General features: G+C 40.4%; 1 protein-coding gene across 4 annotated transcripts in view; it reads left to right on the top strand.

Moving 5' to 3' along the window:
- Positions 1-8,353: 8,353 nt before the first annotated feature.
- SPIRE1 (spire type actin nucleation factor 1) overlaps positions 8,354-16,025 on the top strand; it is a 202,485-nt gene continuing 194,813 nt past the window's right edge. For all 4 annotated transcript variants that reach the window (XM_029231583.1, XM_029231574.1, XM_029231604.1 and 1 more), the window contains exon 1: positions 8,354-8,866. In XM_029231583.1, the coding sequence (XP_029087416.1) occupies positions 8,569-8,866 (298 nt within the window). In that variant the 5' untranslated portion in view covers positions 8,354-8,568. The remainder of the gene's footprint in view (positions 8,867-16,025) is intronic.

Here is a 16,025-nt window from a genome sequence, read left to right as displayed (position 1 = left end):
GACATCCTTGTCTTATTCATGATCTCAGGGGAAATCATCTAGTCTTTCACCATTAACTGTGATGTTAACTGGTTTTTTCATTGATGCCCTTTACTAGGTTGAGGGAGTTCCATTTTACTCCTCCTTTAAAAAATTTTTATCACAAAAGGGTACTGGGTTTTGTCAAATACTCTTTCTGTGTCTATTAAGACGATTATGTGATTTTTGTTTCTTATTCTATTGATATGGCATACTACATGAATTAATTATCAAATGTTAAACCAACCGTGAATTTCTGGGACAAATTGTACTTGGTCAAGGTGTATAATTCTTTTTATATGTTGCTATGTTCAGTTCGCTAGTACTATTTTGTTGAGGATTTTTGTGTCCATATTCATAAGCGATACTGGTTTGTAGTTTACTTTCCTTGTGATGTCTTTGATTTTGGTATCAGAGTAACACTGGTCTCATAAAATGAGTTGGAAGTGTTCCCCCCCCACCCCCTGCTTCTATTTTTGGGGAAGAGTTTGTGAAAAATTTTTGTCATTTCTTACTTTAATTGGTAGAATTTGGAAGCCATCTGGGCCTGGGTGTTACGTTGTGTAGTTTTTTGATTACTAAGTCAATCTCTTCAGGTGTTATAGGTCTATCCAGATTGTCTATTTTTTTTCTTAAGGCAGTTTTGGTAGTTTGTGTCTCTATAGGAATTTGTCCATTTCATCTAAGTTATCTAATTTTGATGTATAATACAATTGTTCATAGTATTCCTTTATACCTTTTTATTCCTATAAGGTCAATGGTAATGTCCTCTCTTTCATTTCTTATTCTAGTAATTGGAGTCTGCTCTCTCTCCCTTTTTTTTCCTTGGTCAGTCTAGCTAAGGGTTTGTCAATTTTGTCGATCTTTTCAAAGAATTGGGTTTTGGTTTTATTGATTTTTCTTTGTTTTTCTATTCCCTATTTCATTAATTTCCACCCTGATCTTTGTTATTTGTGTCCTTCTTGCTTTAGGTTTAGTTGCTCTTCTTTTTCTAGTGTAAGGTACACAGGTTATTGATTTGAAATTGTTCTTCTTAATATAGTCATTTACAGCTATAAATTTTCCTCTAAGCACTGTTTTAGGTGCATCCCATAAGTTTTGGTATGTTGTTCTTCATTTTCCTCCATCTCAAAGTATTTTCTGATTTCCCATTTGATTTCTTCTTTAACCCATTGGCTATTTAGGAATGTGCTGATTTCCATGTATTTGTGAGTTACCCAATTTTTTCCCCTGCTACATTGATTTCTAATTTCATTTTATTGTGGTTGGGGAAATACTCTGTATTATTTCTATCCTTTTACATTTATTGAGGTTTGTTTTATAATATACTGCTTATCCTAGAGAATGTTCACGTGTGCACTTGAGAAAAATGTATATTCTGTTGTTGGGTGGAGTGTTCTCTAGATGCCTGCTGGGTGTAGTGTTGTTCAAATATTTCCTTGCTGATCTGTCCATTAGTGGTTCTAACCTAGTTGTTCAATCACTAATGAAAGTGGAATATTGAAGTCAACAACTGTTATTGTTGAATTGCCTATTTCTCCCTTCATTCCTGTCAGGTTTTTTTTGTGTTTTTTTTTTGCCATTCCATGCCACTTACAGGATCTTAGTTTCCTGACCAGGAATTGAACCCAGGCTCACAGCAGTGAAAGTGCAGAGCCCTAACCACTGGACCACGAGGGAAGTCTCCATTCCTGTCAGTTTTTGCTTCATGTATTTTGGTGCTCTGTTATATATATTTATAATTGTTATAATTGTTATACACATATATCCTCTAATAATATTTTTATTTATGTATAATAATATTTTTGTTTTAAACTCTGTTTTGCTTTCTTATGGTTGCTGTCTGCATGATTATATCTTCTTCCATCCTTTAACTTTCAAGTAATCTGTATCTTTCAACATAAAGTGTATCTCCCATAGATGGCATATAGTAGAATCTTGGTTTTTTTTACACTCTGCCTTTTGACTGGATTGTTAAATATATGGAATTTTTAATTTTTTAAACTAAAGTTGTAAATAATGTTTCAAATCAAACTTGATTACTTTTTTCTGGCATTATATTACTAAAACTAGTGTCTTTGGATTAGTTAAAACATGTTAAATTGGAACCTTCAGTTTTTAATAAACCTGATTGTAAGAATTGGTTAAATAGCTTGTATGTTACAAGTAGAGGTTGTTTTAAATATGGTAGATGAAATTAATTCAGTAGTTACTTCTTTTTACTTTTTTTTTTTTTTGCGGTACGCGGGCCTCTCACTGTTGTGGCCTCTCCCGTTGCGGAGCACAGGCTCCGGACGCGCAGGCTCAGCGGCCATGGCTCATGGGCCCAGCCGCTCCGCGGCACGTGGGATCCTCCCGGACTGGGGCACGAACCTGTGTCCCCTGCATCGGCAGGCAGACTCAACCACTGCACCACCAGGGAAGCCCAGTTACTTATTTTTAATTTTCCCTGGCAATATTAGGTTCTTTTTCAAAGACTTATTCAGAATTAATTAAAGTCTTTTTGAGATATTGAATGTCTTCACATGTTATATTTTTGTTCTAAAATATGTATAATAGAGATTCCAATCAGTTGGTACTTTACTTAATCACTGAAAAATGCTAGTTTTCGTGTTGTGGTCTGTACAGGTAAAAGTTGATGGCCAGCTGCTGTCTTATATCTGAGTTGATAACGACAGGACTGCAGCAGGCTGATCTTTCTAGGCCAGGCCTCATTTGCCTGTTTGTAAAATGAGATTATGAGAGGGGACCTGCCTGGAGTTGTGGGTAATCTTTTAATACACTTCTATTACTTTATAAGTTCTTCTTAGTTATTTTACACATTTTTAGGTGCTTTGAAAGAATTTCATTTAAATATTAATGTGTTAATTTACTGTAAAATAATTAAGGCAAACTTAAGGTGCTAAGCCTATGCTGTTAGGTGTTTAGTTTTGTCATGTTCATTGTCTTGCATAATGACATGCTTTCTTGAGTGGAGAGAAATCAGTGAAAGTATAAATAGGTAGGTGGCTGAGAATTTCAAATATCCCTAGATATGCTTGTAGGATTGTTATATAAATGAATGCCTTCTATCTTATGTGTTAAATCAGAATAAAAGTTGTGAATAGTTGGCCTACATTATCTGGGTGGTTACTTTGGTGCTCTGCTGTGGATGAGGAAAGTTGGCCCAATATTTATAATCCTGTAACATAAGTAAAATTAAAATTTGCTTCTGCTAAAAAGAAAAACATGTATATAATTTAGTTAAAACTGAAAATGTCAGTGGCATTATGAAAGTATTACAGTTGAAGAATGACCATTAGTTACCAAATCTTGCAAGGGAATAATAATACCATTAAAAGAATAGTGAGGAAGTTTGTTTAAAATATTGTAGAGCTTCAGGTTGAAATCTGGGAGTCGTGTCTTTATGAATTTCAATGTCAATGATTTTCTTCTCTTTAAAAGGATTATGATGACTAGGCAGAAAGTAGGAGCAAGGGTTACAACTTTCAATTCTTGAGAGGAATGAGCGTGCATAGCAAATAGGAGAAAGATGTGCTCCATGAATGACTCTTGAGAAAGGATCAAGAGGCCACAGGAATTCAGGTTCACAGAACAGTGAGTGAATAAATATGAGTACAGCCGTACCTATAACCTTCCACAAAAATTACCAAGGCAAGCCTTAGAGGTTAACTAGAAGGTGCTTAATTCATTGCTTATTTAATTAGAAGGTGAGCCACATGTGTGTTGGTTACATGTTGACTTTGGAAGAGAAATGAGCCTTTCACAGGGTCAGAGTAGAATTCTAGATGTGAGAGCAGCTCTAGACTTCTACCTGTGTATGTTAGGGGAAAAAGACAAGGTTTTTTGAGCAAAAAGAAAGGGCCATTTTTCATTTTCTTTTTTTGGTATAAAGATAAAAAGAAATTAACAGAGGTTTGAAAAAAATAGTTTAGCTTTGTCTCATCAATAAGGTATGAGTTCGGCCTGAAAATGGATTGTCTCTTTACCTTAAACAGCCCAAAACTCTGGTCTCTTAAAAGTTTTATTGAGAATCTATATTTTCAAGCAATTATTGTTAAACATCAACATTTTTCTATGATATGTTTGTGCCTTATGTTATTTTCTATTTCCCATTGGAATTAAGAAGTGAACTACTGCTTATCCTAACTTTTGAAATCCAATGAGAACTAGGCAATATGGCTAAAAAAGAGCATCTGGAAAGCTTATGTTATAGGAAGTATATTTGAATTACTTTCGGCAACTAGCAATAATTTAAAGTAAATCATATATCTCCTGCAGACTCAAATTTCTCTAAGAGTAAAATAGTGGCCTGGCTTAAAATTTAGATCTATGAGATTTTTCCAAATCAAATCTTCTTAACTAATTGAAGCTAATAATTTTACTTATATTCAGGATGAGAATACCATGTCTCCTTGTTGGTTTTAAAATAATTGTTTCAAAGGAGAATCACATTAAGAAGTTGAAACATGACTATTGTTTGGCCTATGATTTTCCAGAATCCCCCATGGACATACCGATATGCTACTGTTCATATGTTTTACCTCATTCCTCTACTTTTCCTCAATTTTTATCAATAGGTATATAAATTTATCTAATCAAGGTAGGATAGGTAAACTTACATATTAGATGATGCAGAATGAAAATGTGGAAAAACACTGGTTTAGGTTATAACTTAGTAAAAGGGCATTAATGGATATTTACTAAATGTTTTCCAATAAACATGTATCCTTGCCATAAGAAAAAAGCTAATTCTTTACAAGTTTATAGACTTGAGGAAACCAATTCTGTTGTGGTCTTATCTGGCCTATGTACTTCTAGTTCTGCATATAAGGTTACATGCTAATTTTCATATCAGATTTTAAAGATTTTGGCTAATATTCAATCTGATAACTGATTACAAGAGATGAGTTTCAAATTGCATTTAGGATTGTTGATGGAATTCACCTCCTTAGAGGAGTGATCATTTACAGCCCTTTGATGGGGATGAAGTCATATAGATTGCTTTGAAGATGAGTACTACTGTGGGGAGATAACTGCTGGGGTGAAACTTAAGTGCTAATGAATTCACAAGGACCAATCAAGGGAGATGGGGCATCACATCATTTATTTAAAGTGTTTAAACTATCAGAAGTTTAATCGATCATATTGGTATGTACAAATTTTAAAGCATCTGCTTTTTACTGTACTCCTGCTTGGTACAGGATGAGATGAAGTGTGAGGACTTTTTAAATTGTTCTGGGCTAGTTGAGAGATGTTTTAGTGTAGCAGAAAGAGCTGGGCTGATCAGGAGGCCTGGATCCCAGTCTACATCTTTCATTACCAGCCCTGTATTTTGTCATCTGTACGATGTCATCTGTGAGATAAATAATATCTGATCTTCAAGTTGTATAACTGAAGAAAGCACTTTGAAAGTATAAAATATCACTGTAAAGTTATAAGGTATTATAATTGTAGGCAGTGAAAAATCTAGGTTATAACACTGAAAAAAATATGCTGTTCTATTTTTTCCTTTTTGGTGCACTTTTCTAGGTGAATGTGCCTCTTAGGAGCAATTGTCTGGGAGTGTCTGGGATAAGCTTGGGCTGCACAGGCAGTGTGCTCCCCGAAATCCTCGGAGCAGCTCAGCTGGCACATCGAGAGTGTGAAGCATGAAGTACATTTATTCTGCAAAAATGATAATTAAATATAAGACAACATTTCAAGGGTTCTGTTTTTTAAATAAATACAACAATAAAATCAACGAAAACTAAAGTCATATTCAGAGTTAACACGGGCCACCACTTTTCACAGACCTCACGGCACTTTGAAGACAGCATTCAAATGTTGATTTGAGTTGTTCAGATATTTTAACTACACAGAGCAATTTTTTAAGGGTGGTGAAGCCACAGGATAAAAAAAATAAAATCAATGACAGAAATTGGAACAAAGTATACTGTTCATAAAGGTATTTGAATTTTCGATTTTGAGTTGAAAATGAGAAAATGGGGAGGTCCCGGGTTATCCCACAGTGTTGCTTGGACCTGCAGAGATCGTGTCAGCCTCTGAGAGCCTTTGAGCTGTCAGCAGTCACTTTCTAAGAGTCCTGGGGGGGGGGGGGTTGGACAGTGAGGCTTATCAAAATTGCAAAGCGTTCTGAAAATCATATAAATATTAGTACAATTATACTGTCTTTGTATAAAAAAGCATCAAGGGTTCAGGGTATATACATTGACTAGATTTATCAATATAATAGAAAGTAGCTAGGATTTTTTAAGGATTTACCTTTTATTTTTACTGCATACAGAAGGATCAAACATTTAACTTGTCATATTGCCTCAACTTAATTCCATATAAGCTCACAAAGGCAAGAAGTTTACTTTAAACACAGTATATTAGTCATGAATTTGTGTTTGGCAAAAAAAAACAAAAGCCCTTTTGTTGTATGTAATATTGTATATTCCTGTGAGTCAGTACCAAAGTTTTTTTCTTACTAAAATGTATTCATATTTAAAAAAATTATCACTTATGAAGGGAAAAACATCCTTCTGTTGTGAATTGGTTTCAAAGATAACATTTGAGGTAAAATTTGGACTTCTTTTCCTCACTTCCACTCCCTTCCTTCTTCCTGTCATCGTTATCTTTACTTTACTTGCTGCCCTGTGCCAGGGGTAGCAGGTGTCTGGCTCATGGATTGCTCAGTTGATTAAATCATTTGCTTGTCTTTTGAGGGGTGAGGAAAGGACAAAAATGTTAGTGATTTTTGGCTGTTGTTGTCCAAGCGCAACACTGCAGCAATATCCCATAAGGCCAGAAGATGGTGCTATTGTCTATAAAAGTAGACCCGCTGTTTTACTACATTGTTCAAACTAGCATCTTAGGGACTTCTCTGGCGGTCCTGTGGTTAAGACTCCGCTCTTCCACTGCAGGGGGCTCGGGTTCTATCCCTGGTCGGGGCACTAAGATGCCAAAAAAATCAGTATTTTAAAGCCGTTTGTATTTTCAAAATTCACACAGGGCCTAAGCAAACTAGCAAAATTTAGTAATTGTTTCTATGTTTTTAATCAAGAGGTTTTGTATATCTATATCTATCTATCCTATCTATATCATATAAGGCATTAGACCTTTTCTCGTCAGGGATGTGGCACACATATGCATTTTCACAAATTGGATTATGAACACATAATTAAGTGATGTTACTTTAAAGGGTTTTTTTGTATCTCTTGTAATGAAATTATAATAGCGTGCCTAGGGAGAAACTTTTTCCTCCTGTCTTTCAATTTCTTACTCTTATATCCTTCTGCTTTCCTCTCTTCTCCCCACTGTATGTACTGTGGTGTCTCAGGCATTACAATGACTGTTGTAATTTCTATGGCAAGATGCAGTTGTTGAGAGTGCAATATTAATACTGCACATAAAACTGCCTTAGAAGGTTTATTGGTACTTAGTATAGATCCATTTCTTACTTGGTTGATGCTTTCAACTCTAAGGTTCTCATACTGGACTAGTCTCAGAGTGGAATGTTACCAGTTACTTATTTGCCAATGAGAGATTGTTTTATCTAAGAATTATGTGTTTTATTGTGCACTTAATGAGTTCAGCGAGGCCCAGGCCTAGGAGGACTTCTGTCTTTTATTCTATGGCTGAATGCCCCAGTTCAGTTTTGCCCCTGTCCTATCGGTTCTATGAAGTATGAATAGACTGGGTTAACTGGGCTACGAGGTCACTGGGAACATCATCTTGGTGAAGAGTTGTACAAACGTCACAAGCGAATCCAAGGGAACGTCTGCAGATTGTTTGCAACAGGCTTGTACCCCAGGCCCTGATCTGTGCGCTTGGGAGAAGCCAGTGAGCAAAACCCGAAAAGACTCTGTCCTCATGGGGCTTAGGATGGAGTTGGGAGTGGAGAGGGAGGTTATCCAAGAGAACGGTCCGGTGCGTTGATGGCGATAGTATTCGACGGAGCAGGGCAGGGCACGGGGACGCGGGGGGGGGGGGGGGGGGGGGGGGGGGGGGAGGACAGGGAACTACGAAGTCGGCCAGTGCGCGGAGACTGGATCAGGGCGCGGGAGTTCGCGCGGGTGTGGGTGCACGTGCGGTGCGGTGCGGTGCGGTGCGGTGCGGACCCCCCCGGGGGCGGGGCCAACCCAGGGGCGGGGCTCGGTGTGCCAGGAGAACCCGGGACAGAGGCGGGACTCAGAGGGCGGGGAGGACCCAGGCAGACCATGGAGGCGGGGTTCTAAGTGGGGGCGGGGTTATGGGCGGGGCGCGCCCCTGGGGCGGGGCTCGGAGGGCGGGTCCGCGGACGCCATTGCGCTGCTACCGGCTGGCTGCGGTCTTGTAGGGTACGCAGCATCTCGCGCCTCGTTTCTCACCCTACCCTGTCCGGTTCTCCGGCCCGGCCTGTGGCCCGTCCCCGGCCTGGTCTCCGCCCCGTCCACCCCAGTCCCCGCGGCGGCGCGCGCGGCCCGCTGGGCGGGGTTCCGGGGATGAGGCGGCGGCGGCGGTGCGCGGAGAATATGCTCGGCAGCTGAGGAGACGCGGCGCCCGGAGCGCGGCGCGACCCACGGGATGGCTCAGCCGGCCGGCCCGGAGGGCGGCGAGGGGCCTCCGGACCCCGGGGCAGCCGCGGGCCCGCAGCACGCGCTGAGCCTGGAGGAAATCCTGCGGCTCTACAATCAGCCCATCAACGAGGAGCAGGCGTGGGCCGTGTGCTACCAGTGCTGCGGCTCCCTGCGCGCCGCGGACGCCGGCCGCCGCCAGCCCCGCCGCCGGGTGCGCTCGGCCGCGCAGATCCGCGTGTGGAGGGACGGCGCCGTCACCCTGGCGCCCGCCGCCGGCGACGCGGGAGAGCCGGACGCCGCCGCGGGTGAGCCGCCCCTCGAGACCCCCTTCTCCCACAGAAGGACCCCGCCGCGGGCCCTTCCCCCAACCCCCGCGACCCCTAGCCCCGTGCCCTTCCGCCCTGCGGCCCCCATTTCCCACGGCGGACCCCCACCCCGGCCCCCCAGGCCCCGGCCCTTCCGCCTCGGCGCCGCTCCCTCCCCGCCCAGACTCCTACTGGAGGACCCTCGCCAAGGCCCCGGGCCCTTCCGCCCCGCGGCCCCCCACCCCTCATGGGAGGCCGGGGAAGCGGGCAGGGCCTGCGGCCGAGCGCGGCCCGCTTAGGTCTGAGTGTGGGCAGGAGCGTGGGCGGGCGGCTGCTCCGGGAGTGGGGCGGGGGGCCGAGTGTCAGTGCGCGGCCTGTCGGGGCACCGAGGCCCCGGAGAAGGGGAGTGGGGTCGGTCCCCGGACGCGGGAGGCCGGCTCTGCGCGCTCGTGCTGCTCGCGGCCGAGCCCGGGAGGGATGTGTTCGGCGCTGCAGGCGTTCGCCAAGACCTGGTCGGGGATGGGGGGGTGATGCGCTGGTAGGAGGGCTGCGCTTTCGCAAGGAGCTGTCAGCCGATAGTACTTTTCAAAGACTGGCAACGATATTCCCTCGGTTGGGGATGTAAAAAAATCCGAGCCCTGAGGAGAATGGTGCTATTTTGGGAGAAATGAAGAGGCTGAATTAACATAAAGATAAACAGTACGATTTCCCTGTACATTAATATTTGTTGTGATGAAAAACAAGCTTGTAAAGTAAAAAGTTGACAGGATGTCAGATAAATGGATTTTACTTAGGTCATTATCTAATGTAAATTCTTCAAGATTATCACCTACCCATCAACATATAGCTACGGCTTAACCAGATATCTATTGATGGTGAAGAGAAGGTTGATAATAGGTTTCTCCAATCAGTTTTTATCTAATTCAGCATTTGGAGAGACAGATCTATTAAAAACATTAAAAAAAGAAAATCCACCCTTACTTAAAAAGTTGGTGGAAGTGTCAAAATGCTTAAGGTGAAAGATGTGCTTCAGAATTAGTAAAGTGACTTATTAAATTGATTAAAATAGAGAACAGTCAAGAGTATGTTATCAATTCTTTCAGTTCCAACAGAACATTTATTTATTTTCGGTGTCAGGTAAACAGACTTTTAGAATTTTAATTTATTTAAAGGCAGTCTTTTTACGATTCTTTTGAAATTATTTCAAACAGGTTTTTTAGTTCATTTGATGTGTCTATTGCTTTTAAACTTGGACAGTATTAGTGGGAAATACTTGTAATTATAATTTATTTACAGTGTATTAATATGATATGAAAAGATACTTTCATAAAATACAGCAAAGTCATGCCTTGAGATCCAGTGTTTCAAAGGGAAAAATGGTCGTATGCAACCTCCTTTTAGAAGTAGCATTGGTAGTGGTGATTTCCAGAAGGAACAAACTGGATTTACATTGTCCTTGAACTTAATCCCAGAGTTAAAGTTATGTTTGTGGACCTACTAGTAGTTTAGTTGTCAAAGACTAATGGATTCTGGTGGTATTTTAAAAGAAAATCATAACCTTATGTTGAAGTGAATTACTTTTTGCATCAGTCATATGAATGATAACGTGTTGACTTCAATGTAATACATTCTCTCTTTCTGGAGAGAATGGCAGAGTTGTTTCCTGCAGCAGTAGTAATGGACTTGTGATCCATGCTCTTCCTACTTAGTTCTGCTTGTGACCTTTGCTGCCACTTGTGGAGAGAGCCCAATCAAAGTTGCCGATATGGTCTTGAGCATTTTAGGGCTGATTGATTAAAAATTTGGGAAGTTCATACTAAAATAGTGTTTATATTAGATAATTTATTTCTTCTTAGTATTAAGAGTTGTTGTGTGGCTATGGAAGGCACAACGTCTTCTGAACATTTACCCTGATTCTTAAAAACTCTGTATAACTTGGTACTCTGTACACTTGTATAAATTCTATTTTTAAGGAAAAATGGTAATCTTGAACCTCCATTCTAAGAAGCACTTTGTTTTTCATTGTAAGATGTTTAACATGATTGTATGGTGGCAGTCGACAGCATTTGTATTTTCACGTGTTATCCATTGACTTATTTTCTAAATGCAAGTTTAGGAAGTTAAGTGATGTGCTTGAATTCATACGGGTAACTCTTTGAATCAAATCCAGGTCTTTTAACCTCTAGCCTTTGTAGTATTGTGGAATGGAACAGATTTGGTTTGAATTGGAATCATGATTCCTCCCCTTTCTAGCTGAGTGACCTTGAATAAGTTCCTTAATCTCCCTGAGTGCAACCTTCTCATCTGTAAAGTGAGAATAGATCACTTTTTCCCTACGGGATAGAGGTTTAAGTGAGATGGTATGTGTAAAGTGCCTAACGCAAGGCTTGGTATGTAGCAGGTACTCAGTAAGTTTTAGGTCTCTCCGTCTCCTGATCTTGCGGTCCTTTCACAGCACCACGGTGCCTCTGTCCAGCTGTTCTGTAATTTTTACTCAGAATTGGGACACATGTCTAGGTCAGGGATTCTCAGCCTATGCACTGACATTTTTGACTGAATAACTCTTTGTGTGGGGGCTGTCCTGTGCCTGTGTAGGATGTTTAGCAGCATCCCTGGTCTCTACCCACCAGATGCCAGTAATCACCTGCCCCCTTCCCTGAGTAAACACTTCAGACATGGCCACCTGTCCCCTGTTGAGAACCATTGGTCTAGCCAATGATGGGTGGTGCCGTGGATTGTGTTTAGTGTGGGGAAATGGATCCCAGCTGTAATCTTCAAGCGTGTGAATCTTTCAGCTGGCCACTGTTCTCTGCTGTTGAGTTGAATAGTTGGTTCTTACCACTATCAGCAGTATCGCTCCATTTAGTCCCATAGGAAGAAATAGCACTTCACACTCATTATTGACTTGTTTTGGAATTGAATGTATCAGTAATTGATTTTATTCTTGTTTTAATAGTATCGACACGTACAGAGTATTCACATTCAGGTTGAATTAAAAAAATTAGAAATACATATAAGAGAAATAGAAAAATGTGGGAGGCATGGAAATGAAACCAATATTGGAAGAAAACAATGAAGAATGAATAATTTTATTTAGCATTCAGATGTAACTCAAAGTCATTTTACTAACATGGCCATGAAAGCAGTGTGATATAGGACTGAAGGAGATTAAAAAAGAAGGAAAACTAGTTCTTTAGAGAATACCTTAGGAGGAAGAGATTAAATTATGAATCAGGATGTTAAAATGGGTAGTACATTTTATGAAGTATTTCTGTGATGACGGGAGGGTGATTTGTTGATTAGAATCAAGAGGGTTTATGATTTATCTTAGGTGGCTTACTTAAAATTTTTATTTTCCCCAATGTTTATGAACTTGTAGTCATAAAAAGACCTTATTGTTTGGTAAAAGTTTATTACATACAGGTTGTTGAAGTTTTCATTCACACCATTAATTAATGAGTCAAAGGCACTCAGGCTCTTGATATACAATCTGCTATTTTTAACCAGGGCACTTAACTGGTCTTTAGACACATTTTAGTATACACTTTCTTTAGCAAGTAGTCATTGATGGAATTTAGGTTATATTCCAATCTCCACAAGATTATAACTCGTTTTTTTCTAGGATGCCACAAAGAATTATTAATGGTAGTACTAGAGCTTAGAACCATTGCATGGTCTCAGCAGCCTTGTAGACCTTAAATACCCATCTGACAAAAATAACTTTGTTTCAGATTTGGTTTCAAAATTTTTGATGTACCTTTAGCTTTAGATGTATAAAGAACACTTTCAAAATTATGAGTACATCTTGATTTAAAATCATGTAAGGGTAGCGATAGGTTTTCCTGGGAGGAACAATGAAGGACTGCGTGCATATTAATAAAGGCATCCCTTGGTATAGGGAACATTGGGGCTTTGTTTGGGATTTGAAAAGAGGATGTGATCCGTGAGGCTTCTCAGCAGGGTTCATGCCAGTTTGGTGGGGAAGTGGTCTCGGAATAATATCCTTTTTGAATTTAAAGAGAGAATATTTGCGGAGAAGGTTGAAATAGTGAAAACATGTTTAAAACGATTAATTTTTGTTCACTCTTGATATTTTTCTTGAGTGTTTACATTCTGATCATTAAATGAAAGGAATACTTGAGGTGTGTGTGTCCAGGGTAGCGGTTGGGGGTGAATAACAGTATTAGGGGTTGGTGAAATACCTTGTCAGTTAACAGCAATAGGTAAGAATTATTCCATGTGAACAATATGTCCAGATATGTAGGCTTAATTCAATTTTAAAAACATGCACTGAGTTCCTACTACATGCAAGCAGTGTCCAAGTTTAGTCATTATAGAGGAGAAAATAGAACATAAACAGTGATCAGTTTACTGTGAAGCTAATGTAGGTCAGTTTGGAACCTGCTCACTTACACAGTCCCCTTCTAGGCCCTGGGTGGGGGTGGGGGGCTTTAACCATGTGTCCAGATGACCATTTGCAAGATTAAGATATTTTAGCTATAATCAGTTAAGATTGCTGTCACTTTTGACTCCAGTTTACTCTCCAACATACTTCCATTTGAGTTGTGTGAGAATGGCCACAGACATTTTGGGGAGAAATTTTGGAATAATGCATTTGTGGTTTTGTACCTGTATTTCTGCCTTATGCAAAGGAAAACGGTGGAAAAATATCAGTCACATATACATATTGATACGTAAGTAAGTTGGGACTCTTTTGGGAAACGATTTGTCTTACTAAGAGTTTTGACTCAACTTTAGAAGGAAAAGAAATCACTGGTCTACCAAGGACTATATGTTGATAAGAGATGATGAGTTACACTCTGCCTGTTTTATTTGTAAGGTGGGAATCGCTTTCCTGCTTGGTAGGTTCTGTTAAATGGCAGCAGTTCCCATCCCACTTTCATAATATTGGAGTCGTATTATATTTCCCATTTGCTTCCTGTTGGCTAAGTAGAAAAAAAAGAAACTACCGTCTCCCAGATTCCTGTTTAAAACTATGAGGAAAATATTGCGTGTTGCTAAATTGCCAAATTTAATGTTTTTTAAATAAATTTTGAGATAATTTTAGATTGAAGGAAAGTTGCAAACATAGTGCAGAGGGTTCCTGTGTGCCTCTCACCTGTTTCCCTTAATGTTAACATCTTATATTACTGGGTACGTTGGTCAAAACTAACTAATGGCATATTACTATTAACTAAACTTCAGACTTCACTTGGAGTTCCCTAGTTTTTCTATTAGTGTCCTTTTTCTGTTCCAGAATCCCACCCAGGACACCTGGTTGCATTTAGTCATCATGGCTCATTAGTCTCTTCTCTCTATGGCAGTTTCTCAGACTTTCCTTGTTTCCCATGACCTTGAGAGTCTTGAGGAGTACTGGTTGGGGGTTTTGCAGAATGTCCTTGCATTTAGGTTTGCCTGCTGTTTTCTTGACTAGGCTGGGGTTATGCGTTTGAGCGAAGAGTACCAGAAAGTGGAAGGGCTCCCCTCGTCACACTAGATTGAGGCACATGATATCCACACAGCACCACTGGGGATGTGAGCCTTGTTTGCCAGGTTTCTCCAATAAAGAGTTTTACTGTTTTTCCCTTTTCTATACTTTATTCTTTGGAGGGGAGTTAACTGAGTCCAGTCTGCATTCACGGGGGCCTCCTCCTGGAGTGGTGAATATCTACTCAGTAATTTTTGGAATTCTTCTGTAAGGAAGATTTGATTCTTCTCCCCATTTACTTATTTATTCAATCATTTATTAAGTCTGGATCCATGTTTGTTTTACGCATTATCTGTTACCATGTTATTTCTTTTGTTGCTCAAATTGTTCAAGCTGTGGCCATTGGAAGCTCCTTCAGGTTGGCTCCCATGTCCCTTTTTTTTTTTTTTTTGCAGTACGTGGGCCTCTCACTGTTGTGGCCTTTCCTGTTACGGAGCACAGGCTCTGGATGCACAGGCTCAGCGGCCATGGCTCATGGGCCCAGCCGCTCCGCAGCATGTGGGATCTTCCCAGACCGGGGCACGAACCCGTGTCCCCTGCATCGGCAGGCGGACTCTCAACTACTGCACCACCAGGGAAGCCCTCCCATGTCCCTTTGATGTGCCCCATCCTTTTGTGTTTTTGAGCATATCCTTACTTTCTGGCACTACAAGATGCTTCAAGACTTATCATGTGTATTTTCTGCCCCAACCCTAGAATCAGATATATCTCCAAGGAGCTCAGGGCTGGGTGTCCTTGTTGTTACTGAGGTGTTTCTTTTTTCTTTTTCTTTTTTTTGTCTGAGATATACATTATAAAGTAATAACTAGAATCATGACTTACAACATTATACCAGAACATATAAGATTTTTAGAAATTTCATGTAATGTAATTTCATGTAATGAAATTTCATGTAAACATTTATATTAACATATTTCCCTACAAATAGCCCAAAGAAAGTTTAGTATTAGTTGTTTTTTTTGTTTTTTTATATTGCAGGTTCTTATTAGTCATCAATTTTATACACATCAGTGTATACATGTCAATCCCAATCACCCAATTCAGCACACCACCATCCCCACCCCACTGTGGCTTTCCCCCCTTGGTGTCCATACGTTTGTTCTCTACATCTGTGTCTCAACTTCTGCCCTGCAAACTGGTTCATCTGTACCATTTTTCTAGGTTCCACATACGTGCATTAATATATGATATTTGATTTTCTCTTTCTGACTTACTTCAGTCTGTATGACAGTCTCTAGATCCATCCACGTTTCAACAAATGACTGAATTTCATTCCTTTTTATGGCCGAGTAATATTCCATTGTATATATATACCACAACTTTATCCATTCGTCGGTCGATGGGCATTTAGGTTGCTTCCATGACCTGGCTATTGTAAATAGTGCTGCAGTGAACATTGGGGTGCATGTGTCTTTTTGAATTATGATTTTCTCTGGGTATATGCCCAGTAGTGGGATTGTTGGATCATATGGTAATTCTATTTTTAGTTTTTTAAGGAACCTCCATACTGTTCTCCATAGTGGCTGTATCAATTTACATTCCCACCAACAGTGCAAGAAGGTTCCCTTTTCTCCACACCCTCTCCAGCATTTGTGTTTGTAGATTTCCTGATGATGCCCATTCTAACTGGTGTAAGGTGATACCTCATTGTAGTTTTGATTTGCATTTCTC

The sequence above is a fragment of the Monodon monoceros genome, unplaced genomic scaffold, assembly GCF_005190385.1.
Source record: "Monodon monoceros isolate NGI ecotype Baffin Bay Population unplaced genomic scaffold, NGI_Narwhal_1 Super_Scaffold_1, whole genome shotgun sequence".
NCBI classification, from domain to species: domain Eukaryota; kingdom Metazoa; phylum Chordata; class Mammalia; order Artiodactyla; family Monodontidae; genus Monodon; species Monodon monoceros.
The sequence above is the reverse complement of the archived record's forward strand: the minus strand, read 5'-3'. Positions and strand labels throughout refer to the sequence as shown.